Source organism: Psittacula echo, assembly GCF_963264785.1.
Source record: "Psittacula echo genome assembly, chromosome: 28".
NCBI classification, from domain to species: domain Eukaryota; kingdom Metazoa; phylum Chordata; class Aves; order Psittaciformes; family Psittacidae; genus Psittacula; species Psittacula echo.
Window position 1 is genome coordinate 2,326,186 of NC_137763.1, and position 23,428 is coordinate 2,349,613.

The following is a 23,428-nucleotide window of genomic DNA, read 5'->3' on the forward strand; positions in this document are numbered from 1 at the left end:
CTTTATTGGGGTTGGGCTGTGCGAGGACATCACCGGGACGTGGGGGCACGCGGCGACCCCGGCCGGGGGGGGGGCGCTCACACCCCCCCGGCGCTGCCCCCCCCCCCGCGTCCCTCCATCGGCTCCGCGGGGCCCCCCCGTGCCCCTGCCGCCCCCCCCCCCGGCTCTATTTGTTCTTCTTGAAGAAGCTGAAGCGCTTCTCGCGCTCCCGGTCCTTGTCGCGCGCGCGGGGGGCGCCCTCGGCGGGGGGCGGCACCGGGGGCATGCTCATGGCGCGGGTCACCCCCTTCCCGCCCGCCGGGACCCCCCCCGGCGCCTCCAGCCGGGACCCCGGCGCCAACGCGGCCGCGGCCTGGATCACCCGCAGCCACGTGCTCATCTCCGCCTGCAACGTGGGGGTGCAACGGTGTCAATGGGTGTGCAATGGTGTCAATGGGTGTGCAACGTGTGAATGGGTGTGCAACGGTGTCAATGGGTGTGCAATGGTGTCAATGGGTGTGCAACGTGTGAATGGGTGTGCAACGGTGTCAATGGGTGTGCAATGGTGTCAATGGGTGTGCAACGTGTGAATGGGTGTGCAATGGTGTGAATGGGTGTGCAACGTGTGAATGGGTGTGCAACGGTGTCAATGGGTATCAAAGGCATGAATGGGTGTGCAACGGTGGCAATGGGTGTGCACTGGTGTCAATGGGCGTGCAACGGTGTCAATGGGTGTGCAACGTGAATGGGTATGCAATGGTGTGAATGGCTGTGCATGGGTATGGAATGGTGTGAATGGGTGTGCAACAGTGTGAATGGGTATCAAAGGCGTGAATGGGTGTGCAATGATGTGAATGGGTGTGCAATGATGTCAGTGTGTATGCAATGGGGTGAACGGGTGTGCAATGGGGTGAATGGGTGTGCAAAGGTGTGAATGGGTGTGCAACGGTGTCAGTGGGTGTGTGACGTGTGGATGGGTGCGCAATGGTGTGAGCAGTGTCCACACCTACCGCCGGTGCTGCACACATGCGTGTGCACACGCTCTGCCATTCACACGTGGCTGTGCACGTATGTTCACGCGTGCGATGCGTGTGTGTGTCCCCACCCCCTGCCATCCACCCTGGGGGGTCTCACCTCATCCTTGGCCTGGAAGAGGTACTCCTTGCCATCGCTCAGCCTGGGGGAGGACAGGGCTCAGCCCCACATATCCCACACATCTCCCTTTATTCCCCCTTATCCCTTACATCCTCCCTTATCCTTTCTATATCCCCATATCCTCTCATACCCCCCCACATTCCCCACATCTCCCCTTATCCCCACATCCCCCACACCCCTGTGCCCCCCATCCCGTACCCCAGTTTAAAGACGTGCTTCCTCTTCTTGTAGTGGGTGGCGGGGTGGCAGCGGGCGCCGCGCAGGCTGGCGGGGGGCTCCCCATGGAACGGGGCCCCGGCCCCCCCCGCGCTCTTGGCGTCCTTGTAGAAGCTGAGGCTGCCCCCCCGCAGCACACAGTACACGCTCTGCCAGGACCTGGGGGGACAGGGGATGGGGAGGATGAATCTATGGAGGGACAGGGATTTGGGGGGGGGGAACAGAGCCATTTGGGGGGGGAAACTTGGGGCAAGGCAGGGAAATCGGCCCCACAGGGTGATAGAGAGCCATGGGGGGGACACATGGATCCGTATGGGGAGACACAGCTCCGCGAGGGGGGACAGAGCCGGGGGGGGAGGCACGGCTCTATAGGGGCACAAACAAGGGGGCGCGGCCAAAGGGGGCGGGGCTTCAGAAGGGCGTGAGCAATTGGGTGTCAGCAAGGGTGTGGTCTAAGGGGGCGTGGCCTGAGTGGGTGTGTCCGGGGGGTCCTCACCGATTGGGCGCCCTCTTGCCCTGCGCCTCCATCTCGTGCTTGCGGCAGAGCCCCCCCTCCAGGCTCTCGGGGGCGGGGGGGCCGCGGGGGGGCAGCGTGGCCGCGTGCGAGGGGTCAGGGGCCGGGACCCCCCCCGGGCGCCCCCGGGGTGACCCCTCCGAGCCTGGACCCTGCTCCTGCGCCCCATTGCTGAGCCTCGGCCCCGGCGGCACCTGCAGGGGCACAGCGCAGCGGTGGGGTCCCTCCTCCTATTGGGGGGGGCCCCTCCTATGGGGGGGGTCCCCCACTTGGCAGGGGGGTCCCGGGGTGGGGGGGTCCCGGGGGGTACCTGCGCTGCGGCGCTGTCGGGGCAGATCCCGTTAACAGCCGGTGCCTCCGGCGGGCGGCTCTGCTGGGCCGGGACCCTGGGGGGGACACCCGGGGGTGGGCGAGAGCACCGGTACCCCCCCGTCACCCCGAGACCTCACTGCGTCCCCCCCCGTGTCCCCTCTTTCCTCAGGACCCCAATGTGCCCCCTGTCCCTTCTGTGTCTCCTGTGCCCCCCTTCCCTCCCAATCCCCACTGTCCCCCCATAACCTCCCATTGCCCATGTCCCCTGGGTCCCCCCAGTACCCCCATATCCGCCCCTTATCCCTGGTCCCCAATATCCCTACGCTGTCCTACTGGGACCCACGTCCCCTGGTCAGGACATCCCCGTATCCCCCCATGGCCCCATCTCCCCAGGCCCCCCCGACCTGAATGTCCCCCCCATGCCCCCCTGCACCGCTCCGTGTCCCCCCAGCCGCGCCCCGTCCCTCACCGCTGCTCCCCGCTCCCCACGGCCCCGTTCTGTGTTTCGGGGGGCACCGCTTTGGGGGTCGCCCCGGCCTCAGGCTGCGCGGGGGGGGGGGTGGGCGGCCGCTTCTTCCGCGCCTCCTCCTCCTCCCGCCGCCGCCGCTCCTTCTCCTCCAACTACGGGGGTACACGGTGGGGTCAGAGCCTGCCCCGCGGCTCAACCGGTACCGGGATGGGGCCGGTGCCTGCCCCGCGGCTCAACCGGTACCGGGATGGGGCCGGTGCCTGCCCCGCGGCTCAACCGGTACCGGGATGGGGCCGGTGCCTGCCCCGCGGCTCAACCGGTACCGGGATGGGGTCAGAGCCTGCCCCGCGGCTCAACCGGTACCGGGATGGGGCCGGTGCCTGCCCCGCGGCTCAGCCGGTACCGGGATGGGGTCGGTGCCTGCCCCGCGGCTCAACCGGTACCGGGATGGGGCCGGTGCCTGCCCCGCGGCTCAGCCGGTACCGGGATGGGGCCGGTGCCTGCCCCGCGGCTCAACCGGTACCGGGATGGGGCCGGTGCCTGCCCCGCGGCTCAGCCGGTACCGGGATGGGGTCGGTGCCTGCCCCGCGGCTCAGCCGGTACCGGGATGGGGTCGGTGCCTGCCCCGCGGCTCAACCGGTACCGGGATGGGGCCGGTGCCTGCCCCGCGGCTCAGCCGGTACCGGGATGGGGTCGGTGCCTGCCCCGCGGCTCAACCGGTACCGGGATGGGGCCGGTGCCTGCCCCGCGGCTCAACCGGTACCGGGATGGGGCCGGTGCCTGCCCCGCGGCTCAACCGGTACCGGGATGGGGTCGGTGCCTGCCCCGGGACTCAGGCGGTACCGGGATGGGGTCGGTGCCTGCCCCGCTGTCCCCTCACCGTTGTGAGCCGCTCCAGCGCAGCGAATCGCTCCTCCCAGGCGGCCGCCGCTTTCTGGAAGCTCTGGTGCCGCTTGATGAGGTTTTCCACCTCGGCCACGCTGGTGCCGAGCTCTGCCGAGCGCAGCAGCGGCTCCTGGCTGCAGAGCCACGCCTCGGCCATGCTCGCGTCCCGCCCGAACATCAGCACCTCCAGCGCTGCGGGGACACGGGGGGGTCACCGGTGCCACTGTCACATCCCCCCCCCGGTGTCCCCGCAGGGTCCCCCCCGCACCGATCTGCAGCCAGTCCATCTTCTCCTTCCAGCGGTCCCCGATGTCCCGGCGGCGCTCCTGGAGCTGCGAGAGCTTCTCCGAGATCTGGGGTAGAGGGGGGAGAGTGTGGGATGGGGAGGGGGACACAGAGACAGGGACATGGGGATGGGGGAAGGGGGATGAGGATGGGGACACGGAGATGGGGACACACAGATACAGACAGATATGGGGACGGGGACAGGGAGATGAGGAGGGGGATACAGATGGGGAGGATGCAGGGATGGAGACAGGGACATGAACTGTGCCACGGGGATGGGGACACAGAGATGTGGACAAGAACGCAGGGATGAGGACAGAGACACGGAGATGTGGATGGGGACACGAGGACAGTGACAGGGATGGGGACACAGCGATGGGGATGAGCACGGGGACACAGCGATGGGGATGAGCACGGGGACACAGCGATGGGGATGAGCACGGGGACACAGCGATGGGGATGAGCACGGGACACAGCGATGGGGATGAGCACGGGGACACAGCGATGGGGATGAGCACGGGGACACAGCGATGGGGATGAGCACGGGACACAGCGATGGGGATGAGCACGGGGACACAGCGATGGGGATGAGCACGGGACACAGCGATGGGGATGAGCACGGGGACACAGCGATGGGGATGAGCACGGGGACACAGCGATGGGGATGAGCACAGGGACACAGCGATGGGGATGAGCACGGGGACACAGCGATGGGGATGAGCACGGGGACACAGTGATGGGGATGAGCACGGGGACACAGCGATGGGGATGAGCACGGGACACAGCGATGGGGATGAGCACGGGGACACAGCGATGGGGATGAGCACGGGGACACAGCGATGGGGATGAGCACGGGGACACAGCGATGGGGATGAGCACGGGGACACAGCGATGGGGATGAGCACGGGGACACAGCGATGGGGATGAGCACGGGGACACAGCGATGGGGATGAGCACGGGGACACAGCGATGGGGATGAGCACGGGGACACAGCGATGGGGATGAGCACGGGGACACAGCGATGGGGATGAGCACGGGGACACAGCGATGGGGATGAGCACGGGACACAGCGATGGGGATGAGCACGGGGACACAGCGATGGGGATGAGCACGGGGACACAGCGATGGGGATGAGCACGGGGACACAGCGATGGGGATGAGCACGGGGACACAGCGATGGGGATGAGCACGGGGACACAGCGATGGGGATGAGCACGGGGACACAGCGATGGGGATGAGCACGGGGACACAGCGATGGGGATGAGCACGGGGACACAGCGATGGGGATGAGCACGGGGACACAGCGATGGGGATGAGCACGGGGACACAGCGATGGGGATGAGCACGGGGACACAGCGATGGGGATGAGCACGGGGACACAGCGATGGGGATGAGCACGGGGACACAGCGATGGGGATGAGCACGGGGACACAGCGATGGGGATGAGCACGGGGACACAGCGATGGGGATGAGCACGGGGACACAGCGATGGGGATGAGCACGGGGACACAGCGATGGGGATGAGCACGGGGACACAGCGATGGGGATGAGCACGGGACACAGCGATGGGGATGAGCACGGGGACACAGCGATGGGGATGAGCACGGGGACACAGGGATGGGGATGAGCACAGGGACACAGCGATGGGGATGAGCACGGGACACAGCGATGGGGATGAGCACAGGAACACAGTGATGGGGATGAGCACGGGGACACAGCGATGGGGATGAGCACAGGGACACAGCGATGGGGATGAGCACAGGGACACAGTGATGGGGATGAGCACAGGGACACAGGGATGGGGATGAGCACGGGGACACAGCGATGGGGATGAGCACAGGGACACAGCGATGGGGATGAGCACAGGGACACAGCGATGGGGATGAGCACGGGGACACAGCGATGGGGATGAGCACAGGAACACAGCGATGGGGATGAGCACAGGGACACAGCGATGGGGATGAGCACAGGGACACAGTGATGGGGATGAGCACAGGAACACAGAGCCAGCACCTTGTCAGCAGCGTAGTGGCCCTTGTCGAGCAGCGCGGTGCCCATGGCCACGCAGGCATCGAAGCTGTCGGTGCGCGCCTCCACCTCCGCCTTGATGCTCTGATGGTTCTTGATCACCAGGTCAGCCGAGGACACGTCCCTGTGCCGGGAATGGGGACACCATGAGCATCCCCATGGCACCGCCATCCCCCCCGGCACGTCCCCCCCATCACCGGGTGCCCCCTCACCGCGGGCGCTCCTGGCCCTCGATCTGCAGGCGGACGCCGTCCATCCAGAGCAGCAGGTCCCGCACCGCACGCAGGAACCGGAACTTGTCCACGGTGTCGAGGAGCAGCCGGCGCCGGCCCTGGCTGGAGCCGCGCAGCTCGGCCCAGGCCTGGCTCACGGCGTGCTCGTGCCGCCGGATGTCGGCCGCCTTCTCGCCCGCGTACGCCTTCTCCAGCCGTGCCGCATCCTCCTGTACCTGCCGCACCTGCGGGGCCGCGGGGAGCGTGGGTGCGCAGGGACTGCGCCGTGTCAGTGCTACCGGGTGCTACCGGCTGTGCTACACCAAGTGGTACCGACTGTGCCCTGTGGTATCAGCTGCACCGGGTGCTACCGGCTGTGCTACACCAAGTGGTACCGGCTGTGCCCTGTGGTATCAGCTGCACCGGGTGCTACCGGCTGTGCTACACCAAGTGGTACCGGCTGTGCCCTGTGGTATCAGCTGCACCGGGTGCTACCGGCTGTGCTACACCAAGTGGTACTGACTGTGCCCTGTGGTATCAGCTGCACCGGGTGCTACCGGCTGTGCTACACCAAGTGGTACCGACTGTGCCCTGTGGTATCAGCTGCACCGGGTGCTACCGGCTGTGCTACACCAAGCGGTACCGGCTGTGCCCTGTGGTGTTGGCTGTGGCACACCACGACAGGCTGGCCCATGCCATGCTGTGCTGCACCATGGTGTGCCGGCCGGCTTCATTTTGTGCTGTTTCATGGCACATCGCCCTGTGGCATCCCCCCTGTGCCGTCCCCTCCTGCCGCAGCTCACCTGGGTGCTGAGGGCCTGGATGTCGTGCTCGTAGGCGCTGTGCATGCGCTGCATGGCCTCGGCCGTGTTCAGGTCACGTCCCACCTCATCCGGCAGCTGCTTCTGCTTGTGCTGAACCTGCGCCAGCGTCTCGCGGGCGTCGTGGTAGAAGCGGTGCAGCTCGTAGGAGGCTGCCAGCATCTGGGAGCGGGTGTCGATGAGCTCCAGCAGGTCGGCCCAGGCCTCGTTCAGCCCGTCCTTCCACTCGGCCACGGTGGCGTTCTCCGAGTGCCCGGCCGCGATCAGCGCGTCCGCCAGCCCATTGACCGCGTCCACGCGCTCCTGCCCGATGCTGCTCGTGTCCCGCGAGAACTCCCGGAACTTGTCCCGCAGCATCTGCAGGGAGGGATGAGCCGCGCCGCGGGCACCAAAGGGGGGACGTGGGGGCACCCGCGGAGCCCTCCCGCCCCGCGCCCCGCACCGTGACGTGCTCGTAGTCCTGGCCCAGCTCGTGGGAAGCGGCCACCACCTCGCGCTCCGAGATCCACTGCTCCAGGTCGTCCAGGTCGCGCTTGAGCTGGCAGAGCCGGTGGTGCTCCTGCAGCGCGGCGCGGCGCTCCTCGGCCAGGTCCTTCAGGCTGGCGTAGAGCTTGTCCACCTGGCCCTGGCGCAGCGTCAGCCGCTCGCTGCGGCACCGCATCGTCAGCGCCGCGGCAACGGGCACCGGGCACCCACTGCCAGGGACGAGGGGCAGGGGGCAAGGTGGAAGGGAAGGATATGGCCCACGTGGGGTGATGGGTGTGAGGATGGGAGGTGCAGGGGGAACGTGGGGTGCTCAGGGGATGATGGATGTAGGGATGGGGAGCAGAAGGCAGGGATGTGGTCCTCATGGGATGATGCACATGGGTCGGGGGTGTCAGGGCACCCCTGCTCCCCATGGCACAATGCAGTGGGACACGGGGATGTCACCCACCTCTCGGGGTGCCCGCTGGCCACCATGTCACGGCTCTGCGCCGAGAGCTGGTGCACGGTGTGGGCATAGTCCCGCAGCGCCTGCTCCAGCACCAAGTGCTTGCTGACCATGGCCTGGGCGCTCAGCTCGTCCTGGGGACGCGGGGGGGTCACAGCAGCTCAGAGAGGGGGTGCAGGGTTGGTGGCGGGGGTCCCGGCGCCCCATGGCCGTACCTTGGCCTTCTCCTGGGCCATCATGTGCAGCTCCTGCTCCCCCATCCACGCCTCGGCCTCGGCGGCGTCGCAGTAGAACTGCTGCGCGGCGAGAGCCCGCTCCAGGCGCCGGTGCCGCAGCTCCGCCTGCAGCCGCAGCTCCTGCCAAGCCTCCCGCAGCTCCCGCACCCGCTGGGCCGGGCCGGGCAGGGCCCCGCGCCGCTCCAGCAGCTCCTCCACGCGCCGCTCGTGGCCCTGCAGCTCCTTCTGCAGCGTCTGCGGGAGGCAGGGACGCGCTCAGCGCTGCCGGGGCCGGAACGGGGCAGCGGCGCTGATGGAGCTCCTCGACCCACCTGGTTCTTCTTGAGGAGGAGCTGGACCGAGGGCAGGTCCTTGCCGTGGTCGGTGGACACAGCCAGGGGTCTGCGCTCCTTCACCCACAGCTGGGGGGAGACGGGGGGGTCAGGGACACTGCGGGGGTTCCCCTCGGGCTCCCGCTCCCGTGGCCAGGAGCCCACTCACGATCTCGTCCTCCAGGTCCCGGTGGAACTGATGCTCCTCCTTGGAGGCCAGCAGCTTGCGGCAGCGCTCCCGCAGCGGCTCCCGCAGCCCCAGGAACTGCTGCTCCACGGCCTGCACCTGGCTCTGCACCTCGGCCGCGCTGGTGTCCTCCCGGCTGAGCGCCTGCGCCTGCGCCCGGATCGCCTCCACCTCCTTCTCCCGCACCGCTGTCTGCTTCTCCAGCATCTGCCCGGCACCGCAGCGATGGTGACCCATGGCCAGGGCTCCCCACTGTGCCAGGCACCCGTCCCTGTGCGCCCCATCCCCATGCACCCCATCCTTGTGCACCCCATCCCCTGTACCCCGTCCCCATTCACCCCATCCCCTGCACCCCGTCCCCATTCACCCCATCCCCTGCACCCTGTCCCCATTCACCCCATCCCCTGCACCCTGTCCCCATTCACCCCATCCCCTGCACCCCGTCCCCATTCACCCCATCCCCTGCACCCTGTCCCCATTCACCCCATCCCCTGCACCCTGTCCCCATTCACCCCATCCCCATTCACCCCATCCCCTGCACCCCATCGCCTGCACCCCATCCCCGTTCACCCTATCCCCTGCACCCTGTCCCCTGCACCCTGTCACCATTCACCCCATTCCATTCACCCCATTCCCTGCACCCTGTCACCATTCACCCCATCCCATTCACCCCATCCCCATTCACCCCATCCCCTGCACCCCATCCCCATTCACCCCATCCCCTGCACCCCATCCCCATTCACCCCATCCCCTGCACCCTGTCCCCATTCACCCCATCCCATTCACCCCATCCCCTGCACCCTGTCCCCATTCACCCCATCCCATTCACCCCATCCCCTGCACCCTGTCCCCATTCACCCCATCCCATTCACCCCATCCCCTGCACTCTGTCCCCATTCACCCCATCCCATTCACCCCATCCCCTGCACCCCACCCCGGCCGGACCTGCTGCTTCTTGAGCAGGATGCTGACGCTGGTGAGGTCTTTGCCGTAGTCATCGGAGCGCAGTTGGGCGCTGACCCCGGCCAGCCAGCCCCGCAGCGCCGCGCACGACTGCGCGCACAGCTCCGCGCGGTTGGCGTCGAACAAGCGCCGCGCTTTGGTGCGCGTGGTGGACTCCAGCTCGTCCCACAGCGCCCGCAGCGCCGACAGCTTCTCCGTCACCACCGGCCCCAGCTCCGGCTTCGCCGCCGCCAGCTGCTGCCCTTCCTGCCGGGAGCACCGGCGTCAGCGTAGCCCGTGTGGGGTGGGCGGATCCCAGTGCCATGGTCTCACCACGCTCCCACCTTCTCCATCTTCTCCAGCCAGCCCTTGTTGGCGGCCAGCTCAGCCGCAAAGGCCTGGTGCTTCTGCCACTTGGTGTGCAGGTTGCGGGCCTCCTCATAGGACACATCCTGAGCCGTCAGCATCTTCTCGTTGATCCAGAGCGTGAGCTGCCAGGGTGAGAGCAGGAATGAAGCTGTCACCCTGTGCTGGCTCTAGCCCAAACCTGTTCCCATCCCATCCTCATTCCCAGCTTCAGCCCCTCCTCATCCACAACTTGGCTTTGTTGCCATCCCCAACTCCAACCCCATCTTGTGCTGCCCTTCTTCACATCTTCAACCCATCCTCATTTCCATCTTCAGCCCATCCTCATCCCCCGCTTGTCCTGTCCTTGTTCCCATCCCCAGTCCATCTCCTTGTTCTCATCTTCATCCCATCCCCATCCCTGTTCCCATCCTATCCACAACCCATCCCTATACTTACCCCCTCCCATGCTCATCCCATCCCCATCCCATCCCTGTTCCCTTCCCCATCCCCATCCTTATCCTTTCCCATCCCATCCCCTCCCATGGACCCACACCCACCTCTTGCCCATCCTGCAGGAACCGCTGCAGCTCCCAGTTGTCCCGCAGCCTCCCCAGCAGCTCCTGGGCCATGTCCCGGTTCCTCTGGTGCCTGCGGCGAGGGCAGGGGGTGAGGCTTGAGCCAAGGACCCGGTGCCGGTGCTGTGCCACGGGTGCTGCTTCCCTTACCTGCTCTCCACCGAATCCACCGTCTCCTGCACCTTGTCAGCGTGGAGGCTGCCCTCGGCCACCAGCTTGCGGCCGGTGGCCACCAACCCCTGGACACGCTCCCCATTGGCTTCCATGGTGGCCATGAAATCCTCGTGCTTCTTGACGGACGCCTCGGCTCCGGGCAGGCTGCTGGGCATCTCCGTGTGCGATAGCGCGTATTCCTGTGCAGGGCACGGTACCGCAGTCACCACCGGCACCCCGGTGTCACCCCATTGCAGGGCACGGTACGGCAGTCACCACCGGCACCCCGCTGTCACCCCATTGCAGGGCACGGTACCGCAGTCACCACCGGCACCCCGCTGTCACCCCATTGCAGGGCACGGTACCGCAGTCACCACCGGCACCCCGGTGTCACCCCATTGCAGGGCACGGTACCGCAGTCACCACCGGCACCCCAGTGTCACCCCAGTGCAGGGCACGGTACCGCAGTCACCACCGGCACCCCGGTGTCACCCCATTGCAGGGCACGGTACCGCAGTCACCACCGGCACCCCGCTGTCACCCCAGTGCAGGGCACGGTACCGCAGTCACCACCGGCACCCCGGTGTCACCCCAGTGCAGGGCACGGTACCGCAGTCACCACCGGCACCCCGGTGTCACCCCATTGCAGGGCACGGTACCGCAGTCACCACCGGCACCCCGCTGTCACCCCATTGCAGGGCACGGTACCGCAGTCACCACCGGCACCCCGCTGTCACCCCATTGCAGGGCACGGTACCGCAGTCACCACCGGCACCCCGGTGTCACCCCAGTGCAGGGCACGGTACCGCAGTCACCACCGGCACCCCGCTGTCACCCCATTGCAGGGCACGGTACCGCAGTCACCACCGGCACCCCGGTGTCACCCCAGTGCAGGGCACGGTACCGCAGTCACCACCGGCATCCCGGTGTCACCCCATTGCAGGGCACGGTACCGCAGTCACCACCGGCACCCCGCTGTCACCCCAGTGCAGGGCACGGTACCGCAGTCACCACCGGCACCCCGGTGTCACCCCAGTGCAGGGCACGGTACCGCAGTCACCACCGGCACCCCGGTGTCACCCCATTGCAGGGCACGGTACCGCAGTCACCACCGGCACCCCGCTGTCACCCCATTGCAGGGCACGGTACCGCAGTCACCACCGGCACCCCGCTGTCACCCCATTGCAGGGCACGGTACCGCAGTCACCACCGGCACCCCGCTGTCACCCCATTGCAGGGCATGGTACCGCAGTCACCACCGGCACCCCGGTGTCACCCCAGTGCAGGGCACGGTACCGCAGTCACCACCGGCACCCCGGTGTCACCCCAGTGCAGGGCACGGTACCGCAGTCACCACCGGCACCCCGGTGTCACCCCAGTGCAGGGCATCACCTCCCCATCACCTCACCTGTGTGCTGAGGACACCCTCGACCTGCTTGGAGTCCCGCAGGAAGAGCTGGAAGGCGAAGGCTTGCGAGAGGAGCTGGTGCCGGTTCTCCCACATCCTGCCCAGCTCCTCCCACCCCGTGTCCAGGGCTTGCAGGCGCTGGTGCAGGAAGACGTGCTGCGCGTCCGTCTGCCCCTGCGTCACCTCGCGGCCCACGGCACGCGTGCTGCGGTAGTCATCGCCGTAGTGCGCGATCTCCTTGCGGATGCTCTCGTGCTGGCTCAGCAGCCGCTCGGCTTCAGCCAGGGTGGCCGGGACGTCCTCGGAGGCCACGGCCGTCTGCGTGCGGGACAACCAGGCCTGGAACGCGGCCAGATCCCGCAGGAAGCCCTGCAGTTTGCTGGCCTCTCCCAGCGACTCCTCGCGGCGCCGCAGGCTGCGGCACAGCTCGTCCCACACGGTCTCGATGGCCGAGAGCCGGTCCTGGATGCCGGGAGCCTGTTCCGGCTGTTCGGCCGCCAACTTCTCCGCTTCGGCGCGTAGATCCCGCACCTTGCCCTGGATGGCTTCCAGGTCGCGCTCCATGCCCGAGAGCTTGCGCTGCAGGGCCATGACGCCGGCCAGGTCGTTGCCCAGCCCTTGGGTGGACTCGATCACCTTCGTCTTCTCCCGCATCCAGGACGTGGTCTCGTTGCACTCCAGGTGGTAGTTCTGGATGTTCAGCGCCGATGTCAAGGCCTCCTTCTTCTGGTCAGCCAGGGCACGGAACCGCTCCCACCTGTGTGTGAGGGGGAATGGGAATGATAGCTCCATGCCTGGAGCATCCCAGCCTGCCCGCTGCTGCCTGCCCAAGGAGCATCCTCCTGCCTGCCCAGAGAGCCCCTCCCTGCCTGGAGAAGCTGTCCCTGCCTGCAGCACTGTCCTGCCTACAGCATCTATGCTTGGAGCATCCCTCCCTACATCATAGCCTTCCCTGGAGTTACCCTGCCTGGAGCTGCCCTGCCTGAAGAACCCATCCTTGCCTGGAGCATCTCTCCCTATGGAATCACCCTGCCTGGAGCATCCTTGCCTGGAGAGCCCATCCTTGCCCAGAGCATCCCTCCCTAGGGCATCACCCTGCCTGGAGCTGCTCTACCTGGAGCATTGTCCTTCCTTGCCTGGAACCCGCAGCACCCACCTCACATTGAGCTGCTCGCGGGTGGCCCGGATGCTCTCCTGGTTGCGCTGGTCGCTGGCCAGCAGCTGGTCCGCGATGCGGTTGACGGCGGCCACGCGCGACGCCAGATTGTTCATCTCCGGCTCCAACGTCTCAAAGCTGCAGGCAGGGGGCAGGGACAGGGGCTCAGCACCCGCCAGGCTGTGCCGGGCAGGGCCGGGGGCTCCGGGTCCAGCTCTCACCGCTGCTGCACCACCTCCAGGTCCTCCAGCTTGTCGGGGACGTGCATGGCGTGGAGCCACTGCTCCTTCTCACCCACCCACAGCCCGCAGGCGTCCGCCTCGCTGCGCATGGTGTAGAGGCTGAGGGCGTCCTGCAGCTCCTGCCGCCGGCGCTCGGCTCGCGCCGCCAGCTCCTGGTAGCGCCGCTCCAGCGCCGGCAGCCGCCCGGCGACCCCGGGCTCAGCGGCGAAGGCGGGCGGCAGCGCCCGCGCCTGCTCGTGCAGCGCGTCGATGGCGGGGCGATGGCTCCGCACCTCATCCTGCACCTCGCGGTGCTGCCGCGCCAGGCTGCGCGTCGAGTATTCGTCGTGGCCCAGCTCCGGGCTGGAGGCCAAGCGCAGCGCATCCTCCAGCCAAGCCTCCGTATCCGCGGCCTCTGCCTGGAACTGGAAGAAGCCGGCGGCTTCCCGCAGGCGCCGCTCGCGCTCGGCCGCCAGCTCGGCCAACGCGCGCCAGCGCCCTTCCACCTCCCGCACCCGCTCGGCCACCTCGGCGGCGCCCAACCGGCCCTCGGCCGCCAGCGCCCGGCCCCGCGCCAGCGCCTGCTCCAGCGGCCCCGCGCGCCCGCTGAGCTCCCCGCGGAAGGCATCGTGCTGGCTCAGCAGGCGCAGGGAGCTCGTCAGGTCCCGGCCCACGTCCTCGGAGCGCAGGAGCCGCTCCTGCTCCCGCATCCACGCTTCCTCCTCGCCCGTATCCCAGAAGAACTTCCAAAGGCGCCGCGATTCTTCCAGCCGAGCCCGGCGCTGCTTCGCCAGGTCCACCAGCTCCCGGTAACGCAGCTCCAGCGTGGCCACGTGCTCCCGTACCACCGCTGGGTCGCAGGGCTGGTAGCCTGTGGGGACCCCCAGCAGGTCCCCTGAGGGACACCAGCCACCCCAGGGGCCTGGGGCACATCCCACGGGTTGGGGATCAGGGGGTTGGGGGCTGGCATAGCCCTGGGGTTTGAGGGTCCACGAGGCACCGGCCACCCTGGGGGACATCCATGGGGTTGGGGGTCCACGGGGCAGTGACTGCCCTGAGGAGCTGGGGACATCCTGGGGTTCGGGGCTGTGGGGTGCACCCATCCTGGGGGTCTGGGTGCCAAGGTCAGGGCTGTCCAGGGAGGGGGCTCTTGGGCCATGCCAGGGTCTGGGTGTCGCAGGGTGTGGGGGTGCCCTTGTCCACACTCACCCTCCCTGGGCATGGCAAAGCGCTGCGCCGCGGCGCTCACAGCCCGCACCCGCTCCGCCTGCGCCGCGATGTCGGCCTCCACCAGCGCGTGGATCTGCAGGAGATCGTCCACCCCGTGCAGGTGCTTCCCCAAGTCCTGCGACTGCAGCCGGCCCTGCGGCACCAGGGAGCAGGAGGGGGACACGGCGGTGTCAGAGCCCGTCCGCCGCATCCCCGCCGCGCTGTGCCCGCCGGCACCACCGGTACCTTCATCTCCTCCATCCAGCCCATGAGATGCGCCAGGTCCTGCAGCATCTTCTGCAGCTCCAAGTGCAGCAGCAGGCGCTCGCGGCGGGCGGCCAGCAGCTGCCGCAGGAAGTCCCAGAGCCGCACCACGTTGTCGCGACGCGTCAGGACGCGGCGGAGGTCGTGGTAGCGCTCGGCCTCCAGCTCGGCTGCCACCGCGCTCACCGCCTGCACCCGCTCGCTGTAGGCCACGATGTCGGTCTCGATGGCCTCGTGTTTGCGCACCGCAGCCTCCACCGCTGACATGTCCGTCCCAAAGTTGTCCTGGGGGGGCACAGGGAGACGAGAGGATGGGGGTCACCATCCCCCAGGGACCCCCAGGTTGATGGTGGTGGGACGTGGGACCCCCAAACCCCTTGTATCCCTGCAGTGGCAATGGGGAGCAGGACCCCCCAAGGCCGTCGGCTCCCTGGGAGCAGTGGGGATCAGTGGGGTTCCCTGTGGTACCTGGGAGACGAGGCGCTGGTTCTCACTCAGCCACGTCTCCCTCATGGCCGCCTTGCGGTCGAACCGCGCCGCCAACTGCTCCAGCTTCTCCTGCCGGATGAGCTCCGTGCGCAGCGCCAGCTCCCGCTCATGCTCCGCCTTCTCCAGCCGCTCCCAAGCCTGCACTGGGATTCCCGGTCAACCCCCGGCACCCTCCGGTGCCCCCCAGCACCCCCCGGCACCCGCATCATCCCACCTTGTTGATGTCGGAGATGAGCTTCCCCTCCCGAGGCACGTAGACCTTCTGGTTGTTGGCCCGCATGCGGCTCTGGACGGTGAAGAGCAGCACCTCCAGGTTGCCCTTCTCCATGAACCTGGAGGAGACACGGAGCTGAGCCCCCGCAGTGGGGACCCCCAGCCCAGGTGGGGTGCAGGGGTTGCGGGGGGGTCTCACTTGGGGGGTTTCTCCACGGTGCGGTAGGTGTTGAAGGCCTGCAGCTGGTTCTGGACGCCGGGCAGCGCGTTGGCCAGCTGCCGGTCGTTGAGGATGAGGATGGTCTGTTCGATCCAGCCCAGCAGCTCCCCCGCCAGCTCCTCGTACTTGCCCACCAGCTCCTCCGCCTCCCGCGCCGCGTCCAGCACCTGCGGCACCACTGCTGTTGGTCCTGGCTGCTGCCCAGCCCCGCCGCCATCTGCCCGGCGCTGCCACAGCGGTGTCCGTCCGTCCCCTCCCTCCCTCCCTCCAGCCAGACATCCATCTGCCCATCGCCATCTGTCCGGCCACCTCCTGTCCTCCCCTCCATCCAACTGCCCATCTCCTCTCTCCATCTGTCTGTCAATCCATCCTTGTTCTCCCCTCTGGCTCTCCATCTCCCCTTTTGCTCCATCTGTTAGTCCATCCCTTTGGGCCCTCATTCATCATCTTCCTCCATCCGTCTGCCCCCTGTTCTTCTCTCTGCCCATCTCTCCCTCCCTCCATCCGCCCCTCCATCCATCCATCATCCATCCATCCGTCATCCATCCATCCATCATCCATAGTTGTCCATCCATTATCCATCCATCATCCATCCGTCATCCATCCATCCATCCATCCATCATCCATCCATCATCATCCATCCATCATCCATCCATCATCCATCCATCATCCATCCATCATCATCCATCCATCATCCATCCATCATCCATCCATCATCCATCCATCATCCATCCATCCATCATCCATCCATCCATCATCCATCCATCCATCCATCCATCCATCATCCATCCATCATCCATCCATCCATCCATCCATCCATCCATCCATCATCCATCCATCCATCCATCCATCCATCATCCATCCATCCATCATCCATCCATCCATCATCCGTCCATCATCCATCCATCATCCATCCATCATCCATCCATCATCCATCCATCCATCCATCCATCATCCATCCATCATCCATCCATCCATCCATCATCCATCCATCCATCCATCCATCATCCATCCATCCATCCATCATCCATCCATCCATCCATCCATCATCCATCCATCATCCGTCCATCATCCATCCATCATCCATCATCTGTCCATCATCCATCCATCATCCATCCATCATCCATCATCTGTCCATCCATCCATCCATCCATCCATCATCCATCCATCCATCCATCATCCATCCATCCATCCATCCATCCATCTGTCCATCATCCATCCATCCCTCATCCATCCATCCCCTCTGCCCCATCACCTTCCCAATGCGTTTCCCCTCCACCGCCAGCGCCTTCATCTTGGAGAAGTAGTGGTAGAAGGTGGCCACGTAGGTGATGATGGACTTCTCATCCGGCTGGTCCACGTTGACATCTGTGGGGCGCAGAGCGAGGGGGTGAGCGTGGGCGGCCCCTGCAGCCCCCCCAGCTCCCCCCCAGCCACTCCTCACCCTCGGGGTCCAGCAGCTTGGTGAGCCCAAGCTCGCGCTCTGCCAGGTTGAAGGCGCTTTGCAGGTTGTAATGGGCATTGCAGCGCCGCAGCGTGTCCATGTCCACCAGGTCTGGCCTGGGCAGAGGGGGAGCCTCAGCCCCACACCCCTGCCCCACAGCCCCTGCCCCACGTGTGCCCCCCTTGTCCTACCTGTGCTTGTGGATGATGGCGTTGAAGGCCAGCCCGTCCCTCCAGCTCGTGGTGAAGTTGTGCACGTTCACATTGGGGTACCTGCCAGGCACCGGGCTGAGGGCTCAGCCTGGGACTCCTGAGACGCCCCCGGTCCCCCCCCGGACCCTCAGGGCCCCCCATTCTCACCCCGCTGTCTTCATCTGGCACCAGAGCAGCAGCGCATCCTTGGCCGACTTCTTCTCCTTGTTGTCCTCTGTCTCCACACTGATGTCCTGGATCTGGGGGGGGGGGGGACAGCGCGTGGTGAGGGGGGGCTCTGGGACCACCCCATGGCTGGGGATGTGGATGGAGGATGGGGGTTCTGGCTGGGGCAGGGGGGCTCTGAGGTGGGGGCACAGACCCAGAATGGGTGCAGGGACCCCCATGGTGGGTGCAAAGAGACCCCCACCACAGCTGCATGGACCCCACTCTGGGTTCAGGGACCCCCGTGGTGGGTGCAGGGACCCCGTGGTGGGTGCAGAGACCCCACAATCGGTGCAGGGACCCCCATGGCGGGCACAGGACCCCTGTGCTGGGTGGCACCTGGAAGCGCAGGATGATGGTCCACACGAGCCCCAGGGTGAGGCGATGGTTCCCATCCACGATGTCGTGGGAGCCCACGTTCTCCAGGTGCACGCGCTGCTCCTTGAGGAACTGCAGCGCCTTGTCCACGTTCTCCAAGCAATGGATCCGCATCCGGCCCTTGGTGGGCTTGGGCTGCAGGGGGCAGGGGCAGCACCCCGGGAGGGTCCATGGGGTGCGGGGGGTACCCAGGTCTGGGTGTCCCGGGGAGCATCACCCCAGCCCTGGGCTCCCGTTAGACCTGCACCTGGCACCATCAGTGCAGTGGGTGCCTGGGGGCTGCAGGGGGGGCTCTGGGGGTGCTGCAGGGTTGGGGGGTGCCCATGCCAGGGGGCTCGGGGGGATTCAGAGTGGTACGAGGGGGCTTGGGGGTGCTCGGGGGGGGTAAGTTCGGGGGGGGGTCGGGGGGTTCAGGGGGGGTTTGGGGGAGCTCGGGGAGGGGCTCGGAGAGGCCCAGGGGGTGCTTGCGGGCGCTCGGGGTGGGTTCGGGAGGACCAGAGTGGGCTCGGGGGGGGGCTCGGGGGCGCTCAAGGAGGGTTCGGGGGTACTCGGGACGGCTCGGGAGGTCTCGGAGAGGTCCCGGAGTGCTCGGGTGGACTCGGGGAGGGCTCGGGGGTACTCGGGAGGTGTCGGGGCCGCTCGGGAGGATTTGGGCAGGGTTCGGGGGCGCTCGGGGGCACTCGGGCCGGTTCGGGAGGACTCGGGCAGGGTTCGGGGGCGCTCGGGGGCACTCGGGACGGTTCGGGAGGACTCGGGCAGGGTTCGGGGGCGCTCGGGAGCACTCGGGCCGGTTCGGGAGGGGTCGGGTCCGGCGCTCACCAGCTGCTCCCCCGAGAGCACCTCGAGCAGGCGCAGCAGCATCCGCCCGTCGCGGAGGTCGCTGTAGAGGTCCCCCAGGCGGCACGTGCCCCGCGCGAGGTGCGAGTTCACCCACTTGGTGAAGGTTTTCTTCTGCACCGCCTCGCGCTCGTCTGGGGGGGGGGGGGGGTCAGAGCACCCCAAAATCACCCCCTCCCCTCCCCCAACCCCACATCGCACCCTCAGCCCCTGGTCACCCGCACAGAGGCCCCCAACCCAGCCCAGGAACGCACCCCACAGCTGGGGCACGGGGGTGCCCCCCCCCCCCGCACCCCACAACCCAAAGGCCCTGGGTCCCCTCCTCATGGGGGGGATGGGGGGCGCAGGGGGGTGTCAGCTCCGCGCCAGCCGTGCCCGGCACTGGATTAGCGGTAAGAGGATTTGGGGCTGGACCATGGGGAGCCATGGAGGGGATTGGGGGGCCCAGGGGGCCGTGGAGGAGATAGAGGTGTTGGGGGGGGCTGTATGGAGCGGGGGGCAGCTTGGGGAGCACGCACAGCAAGCACACGTGCAAGGTCGGGCGCATCGCACACGCGTGTGCTCGGGTGTGCAAGGGCTGGCACAAGGACACCACACACGCATGTGCAAAGACCCAGCTCGGGGGGGGGGGATGGGACACGGCACCACCAACACCCCCCCCCCCCATCCCTGTTTGCTCAGCTGAGACCGGAGCAGAGTCCAGGCCCTGGGAATGGTGGTGGTGGTGGGGGTGGCAGGGAGCAAGATCCGACACACGGGGCCCCCCCCGGGCACATGGGATCCAATGGAAACCTGGGACCCCACCAGCCACATGGGACCCCCCCATCACCGGTATCCCCGCTGTTCCCAGGGGGCCCCCATCCCAGCTGAGGGGTCCCAGGTGGGGGGGGGGGGGGGAGTTCGTTTCCCCCCCCACCACCACCTCAAGGTAAGGAGGGGACCCAGGTTTCGGGGTGCCCCCCCCGGCCCGGGGGTGTCGGGCGTCACCCTCTGGGTGTGCCGGTTTCGGGGTGCGGGTGATGGGGGGGTGGTTTCAGGGAGGCTCGTGGGAACCTGGAAGGACCTATAGCGGCTGGGGGGGGGCACCCAGGGGGTGCCATGGGATGCGGGGGCACCTATAGGGCCTCAAGGGACACAGAGATGGTGCTGAGAAACACCTATAGGGTCCTGGAACACACCTACAGGGGTCGGGGGGAGGAGTCTATAGGGCCCGGGGAGGGTTCTATACGTCCGAGGGGGTGTCTGCAGGGTCCGGAGATACCAGCAGGTCCCCGGAGGACTCTGAAGGAGCTTGTGGGGCTGTGAGGAGCCCTATAGGGACTGGGGCGGGGGGGAGCAGGCAGGATCTATAGGGCCGGGGAAGACTCTAGGGAGTCTGTAGGGTCTGGGGAGCACAACTGGGGAGGACCTATGGGGCCGGGGAGGAGCTCGGTGTCACCTCCAGGCTCTGGGGAGCCCCATGGGAGCTCTAGAGGGGCCCGGGGTCACCAATAGGGACCAGCGGGGGGGGGGAGCAGGAACTGGGGGGGGGAGCATGGGGGGGGGGGGCCAGGAGGAAACTGGGGGGTCCTGCAGGGACCGGGGGGTCCCCATCGCTATGGGGGGGTCCCATTTTGAGGGGGTCTCACCTTGGAGCTGCTTGAAGCGTCCCTCGAGGACGCCGGGGAGCTCGAGGCTGGCGGCGCTGGGGGGCCCGGGGGGGCGCTGAGCCATGGCTGTGGGGCTGGGGGGGTGCTATGGGGCCGGGAGGGGGGGGCGGTGCCGTGGGGCCGGCGGGTGCTGTGGGGCTCAGGACGCGGCTGTGGGGCCGGCCCGTGGCGGCGGGGGCCGGACGGGGCGAGGGCGGCGCTGGGAGCGCGGATCCAAACAGGTCTGACGGCTCGGCGGGTGCGTGTGCACGCGTGTGCAGGCGTGTGCCCGTGTGCGTGTGCGTGTGTGCAGGGACACGGATGTGCGCTGCGGGGGGTGGCGTGTGCGTGTGCACGCGTGTGCACGTGTGTCCCATGTACAGGTGTACACGTGTGTTACATGTACAGGTGTACATGCATATTACATGTACAGGCGTACACGTGTGTCCCATGTACAGGTATACACACGTGTCCCACGTACAGGTGTACACGTGTGTTACATGTACATAATGCATATTACATGTACAGGCGTACATGTCTGTTGCACTCACAGGTGTACACGTGTGTCCCATCTACAAGTGTACACGTGTGTCCCACGTACAGGTGTACGCGTGTGTTACATGTACAGGTGTACATGCATATTACACGTACAGGCATTCACGTGTGTCCCATGTACAGGTGTACACGTGTGTCCCATGTACAGGTATACACGTGTCCCACGTACAAGTGTACACACGTGTTACATGTACAGGTGTACATGCATATTACATGTACAGGTGTGCACGTGTGTCCCATGTACAGGTGTACATGTGTGTTGCATGTATGTACCTGCGCGTGTGCCCTTGTGCACGGCTGCACATGCACCGTGTGTGTGTGTGCTGGGGGGGGCAGAAAGGAGACCTCTTTCAGGGGGGACTGGGGGTGCCTGTGTCCCCCCAACCCCACCAGTGCTGCTGCCCCCCCAACCTCCATCCTTTATCCCCCCTCAATTTTTGGGTGTCCCTCCCATTTCAGTGGGCACCCCCATGTTTTCCAATGCTCCCCATATTCTGGGTGTCCCCCACACTGGTTTAGGGGTGCCCCCACTGTGTTTGGGGTCCCCTCCCCACATTTGGGGATGTCCCTCTATATTTTGGGGGTCTCCCCCCCATCTTGGAACAACTCCATTTTGGGGGTGCCCCCCCGATATTTTGAGGCACTTTCCCTTTTTGGGGTGCCCCCAATGTTGGGGATGCCCCCGTATATTCTGATGTGCTCCTCTCCATCTTTGGGGCTTACCCCATATCCTGGGATGCCCCCATTTTTGGGATGCCCCCAATAGGGTTTCCTCTATCTTTGGGGTGCACTCCCAATGTCCTGAGGTTGCTCCACATCTCCGGGTACCCCCCGTATCTTTGAGGTCCACCCCTATATTTTGAGGTGTCCCCCCCATTTTTGGGGTAACCCCCATATTTGGAAGCCTTCCTCCCTTTCCTGCTCACCCATCACATTTCGGCTGCCCCCACACTCATTTTAGGGTGCTCCCCCACATTGTTGAGCCTCCCCTTTGGTTTTGAGGACCCCCCGATGTTTTGGGGTGCTGCCCCCCCCCCCCCGTACCGGCCAGAGCCTTGATGCGGGAGCGCTCGAAGCGCCGGGCAGAGCTGCCTTCATGGTCACCCTCCTCCTCCTCCTCCTCGTTGTCCCAGCGGTTGTTGACGTCTCCGTACTGCCGCTGCAGCTCCAGGCTGTCATAGGCCGGGGGGGACAACATGGCGGCCCTATGGGGGGGCCCTGTCACCGGGGGGGGGTCCTGTGTCCCCCCATCATTGAGGGGGGACCCCCCCTGTCGCTGGGGGGGGATGCGCATGGATAAGGGACACAGGGAGGGGGACGGGGCAGGGCAGGTGGAGGTGGCTCCCTCCATGGCCCCAAGGAGCTGGAGCCCCCCCATGCTAAACAGGGACACCCCTAAGCCAGGAGGGGCCCCCCAATCTGCCACGAACCCCCCCCAAGCCAGGGGGGAACCCCCCAAGGGCTGAGGAGGGCGCAGAGGGCACCAAGAGAGGGACCCCCCCAAACCGAGAGGGACCCCTCAATCTTTGAGGGCCCCCCCCAGACCTGAGGTGGGGGCACAGGGCCCCCACGTAGGTCCCCCCCCAACCATGAGGGACATCCCCTTAACCAGGGGGGGCCCCCAAATCAGAAGGACTCCCCCCAACCTGTGACGGACCCCAGCAATGTTTGAGCCCCCCCCCCGAAAGAGCGCTCGTACCTGTGAGCCCCCCCCATCCTCCCAAGAGACCCCTGAGCACTCAGTGACCCCCCCTTCCCTTCCAGGGACTCCCAAACTCCCCCAAGGACCCCCCCACCCTCTCCGTTCACCCCCCGGGGCTCCCCTCCCGTCCCCGTGCGGGTCCCATCCCCGGTCCTTGCCCCCCCTCCCCGCACCCCCCCCTCCGCCGGCGGCAGCTTAATGCTCTTAGTGCGGGATCAGCGGCCGGACCCCCCGCACCGGGGGGGGAGGACTCGGACACGCGTGTGTCCCCCCCCAGGACAAGGCCCCGCAGCACCGGCGGCACCCGGGACAAAGCGGGGGGGGGACGGACACGGACGGGCCCTGCCCGGTGCTGCGGGGACCGGAGCGGCTGCCGCAGTGGCGGGGGGGGGATGCGGGGACGGGGGATGCGGTGCGGGATAGTGTCTGGGGGGGTTCCTCCCGGTGTGATCCCCCCACACCCCCCGGTTCCCGTTCCCGTCCCCGTTCCCGTCCCGGTCCTACCTGCGCTGCGGTGCCGGAGCTGGCTGAGGCCGCGGCAGCTCATCACACCCGCGGCGGGAGGGGCGGGGCCGGGGGCGGGGCCACAGCCGCGCCGGGGAGGGGGGCGGGACCACTGCGGGGAGGGGGGGTCACCGGTACCGGCAGGGACACACACACACACACACACTGGGGCTAGGGGGGGCTGCCACAGGTCCCCCCATGCATCCCCCCCCGGGGTGAACCCAG

The 23,428-nt window shown here is 67.0% G+C and overlaps 1 protein-coding gene across 1 annotated transcript; it reads right to left on the reverse strand.

Moving 5' to 3' along the window:
- Positions 1 to 166: 166 nt before the first annotated feature.
- SPTBN2 (spectrin beta, non-erythrocytic 2) lies at positions 167 to 22,195 on the reverse strand (the record flags this gene model as incomplete). Its single annotated transcript, XM_080635816.1, has 35 exons — positions 167 to 385; positions 1,114 to 1,156; positions 1,333 to 1,509; positions 1,847 to 2,058; positions 2,175 to 2,250; positions 2,646 to 2,797; positions 3,526 to 3,722; positions 3,799 to 3,883; positions 5,829 to 5,967; positions 6,056 to 6,300; positions 6,859 to 7,233; positions 7,319 to 7,523; positions 7,811 to 7,941; positions 8,023 to 8,277; positions 8,355 to 8,444; positions 8,524 to 8,748; positions 9,487 to 9,750; positions 9,828 to 9,974; positions 10,389 to 10,479; positions 10,557 to 10,759; positions 11,968 to 12,724; positions 13,124 to 13,261; positions 13,345 to 14,215; positions 14,554 to 14,707; positions 14,800 to 15,102; positions 15,286 to 15,444; positions 15,521 to 15,638; positions 15,719 to 15,906; positions 16,995 to 17,107; positions 17,184 to 17,299; positions 17,375 to 17,455; positions 17,543 to 17,634; positions 17,939 to 18,112; positions 18,797 to 18,948; positions 22,042 to 22,195. 35 exons carry the CDS (start codon positions 22,193 to 22,195, stop codon positions 167 to 169), a joined length of 7,101 nt encoding a protein of 2,366 aa, XP_080491942.1.
- Between the last annotated feature and the right edge of the window lie 1,233 nt (positions 22,196 to 23,428).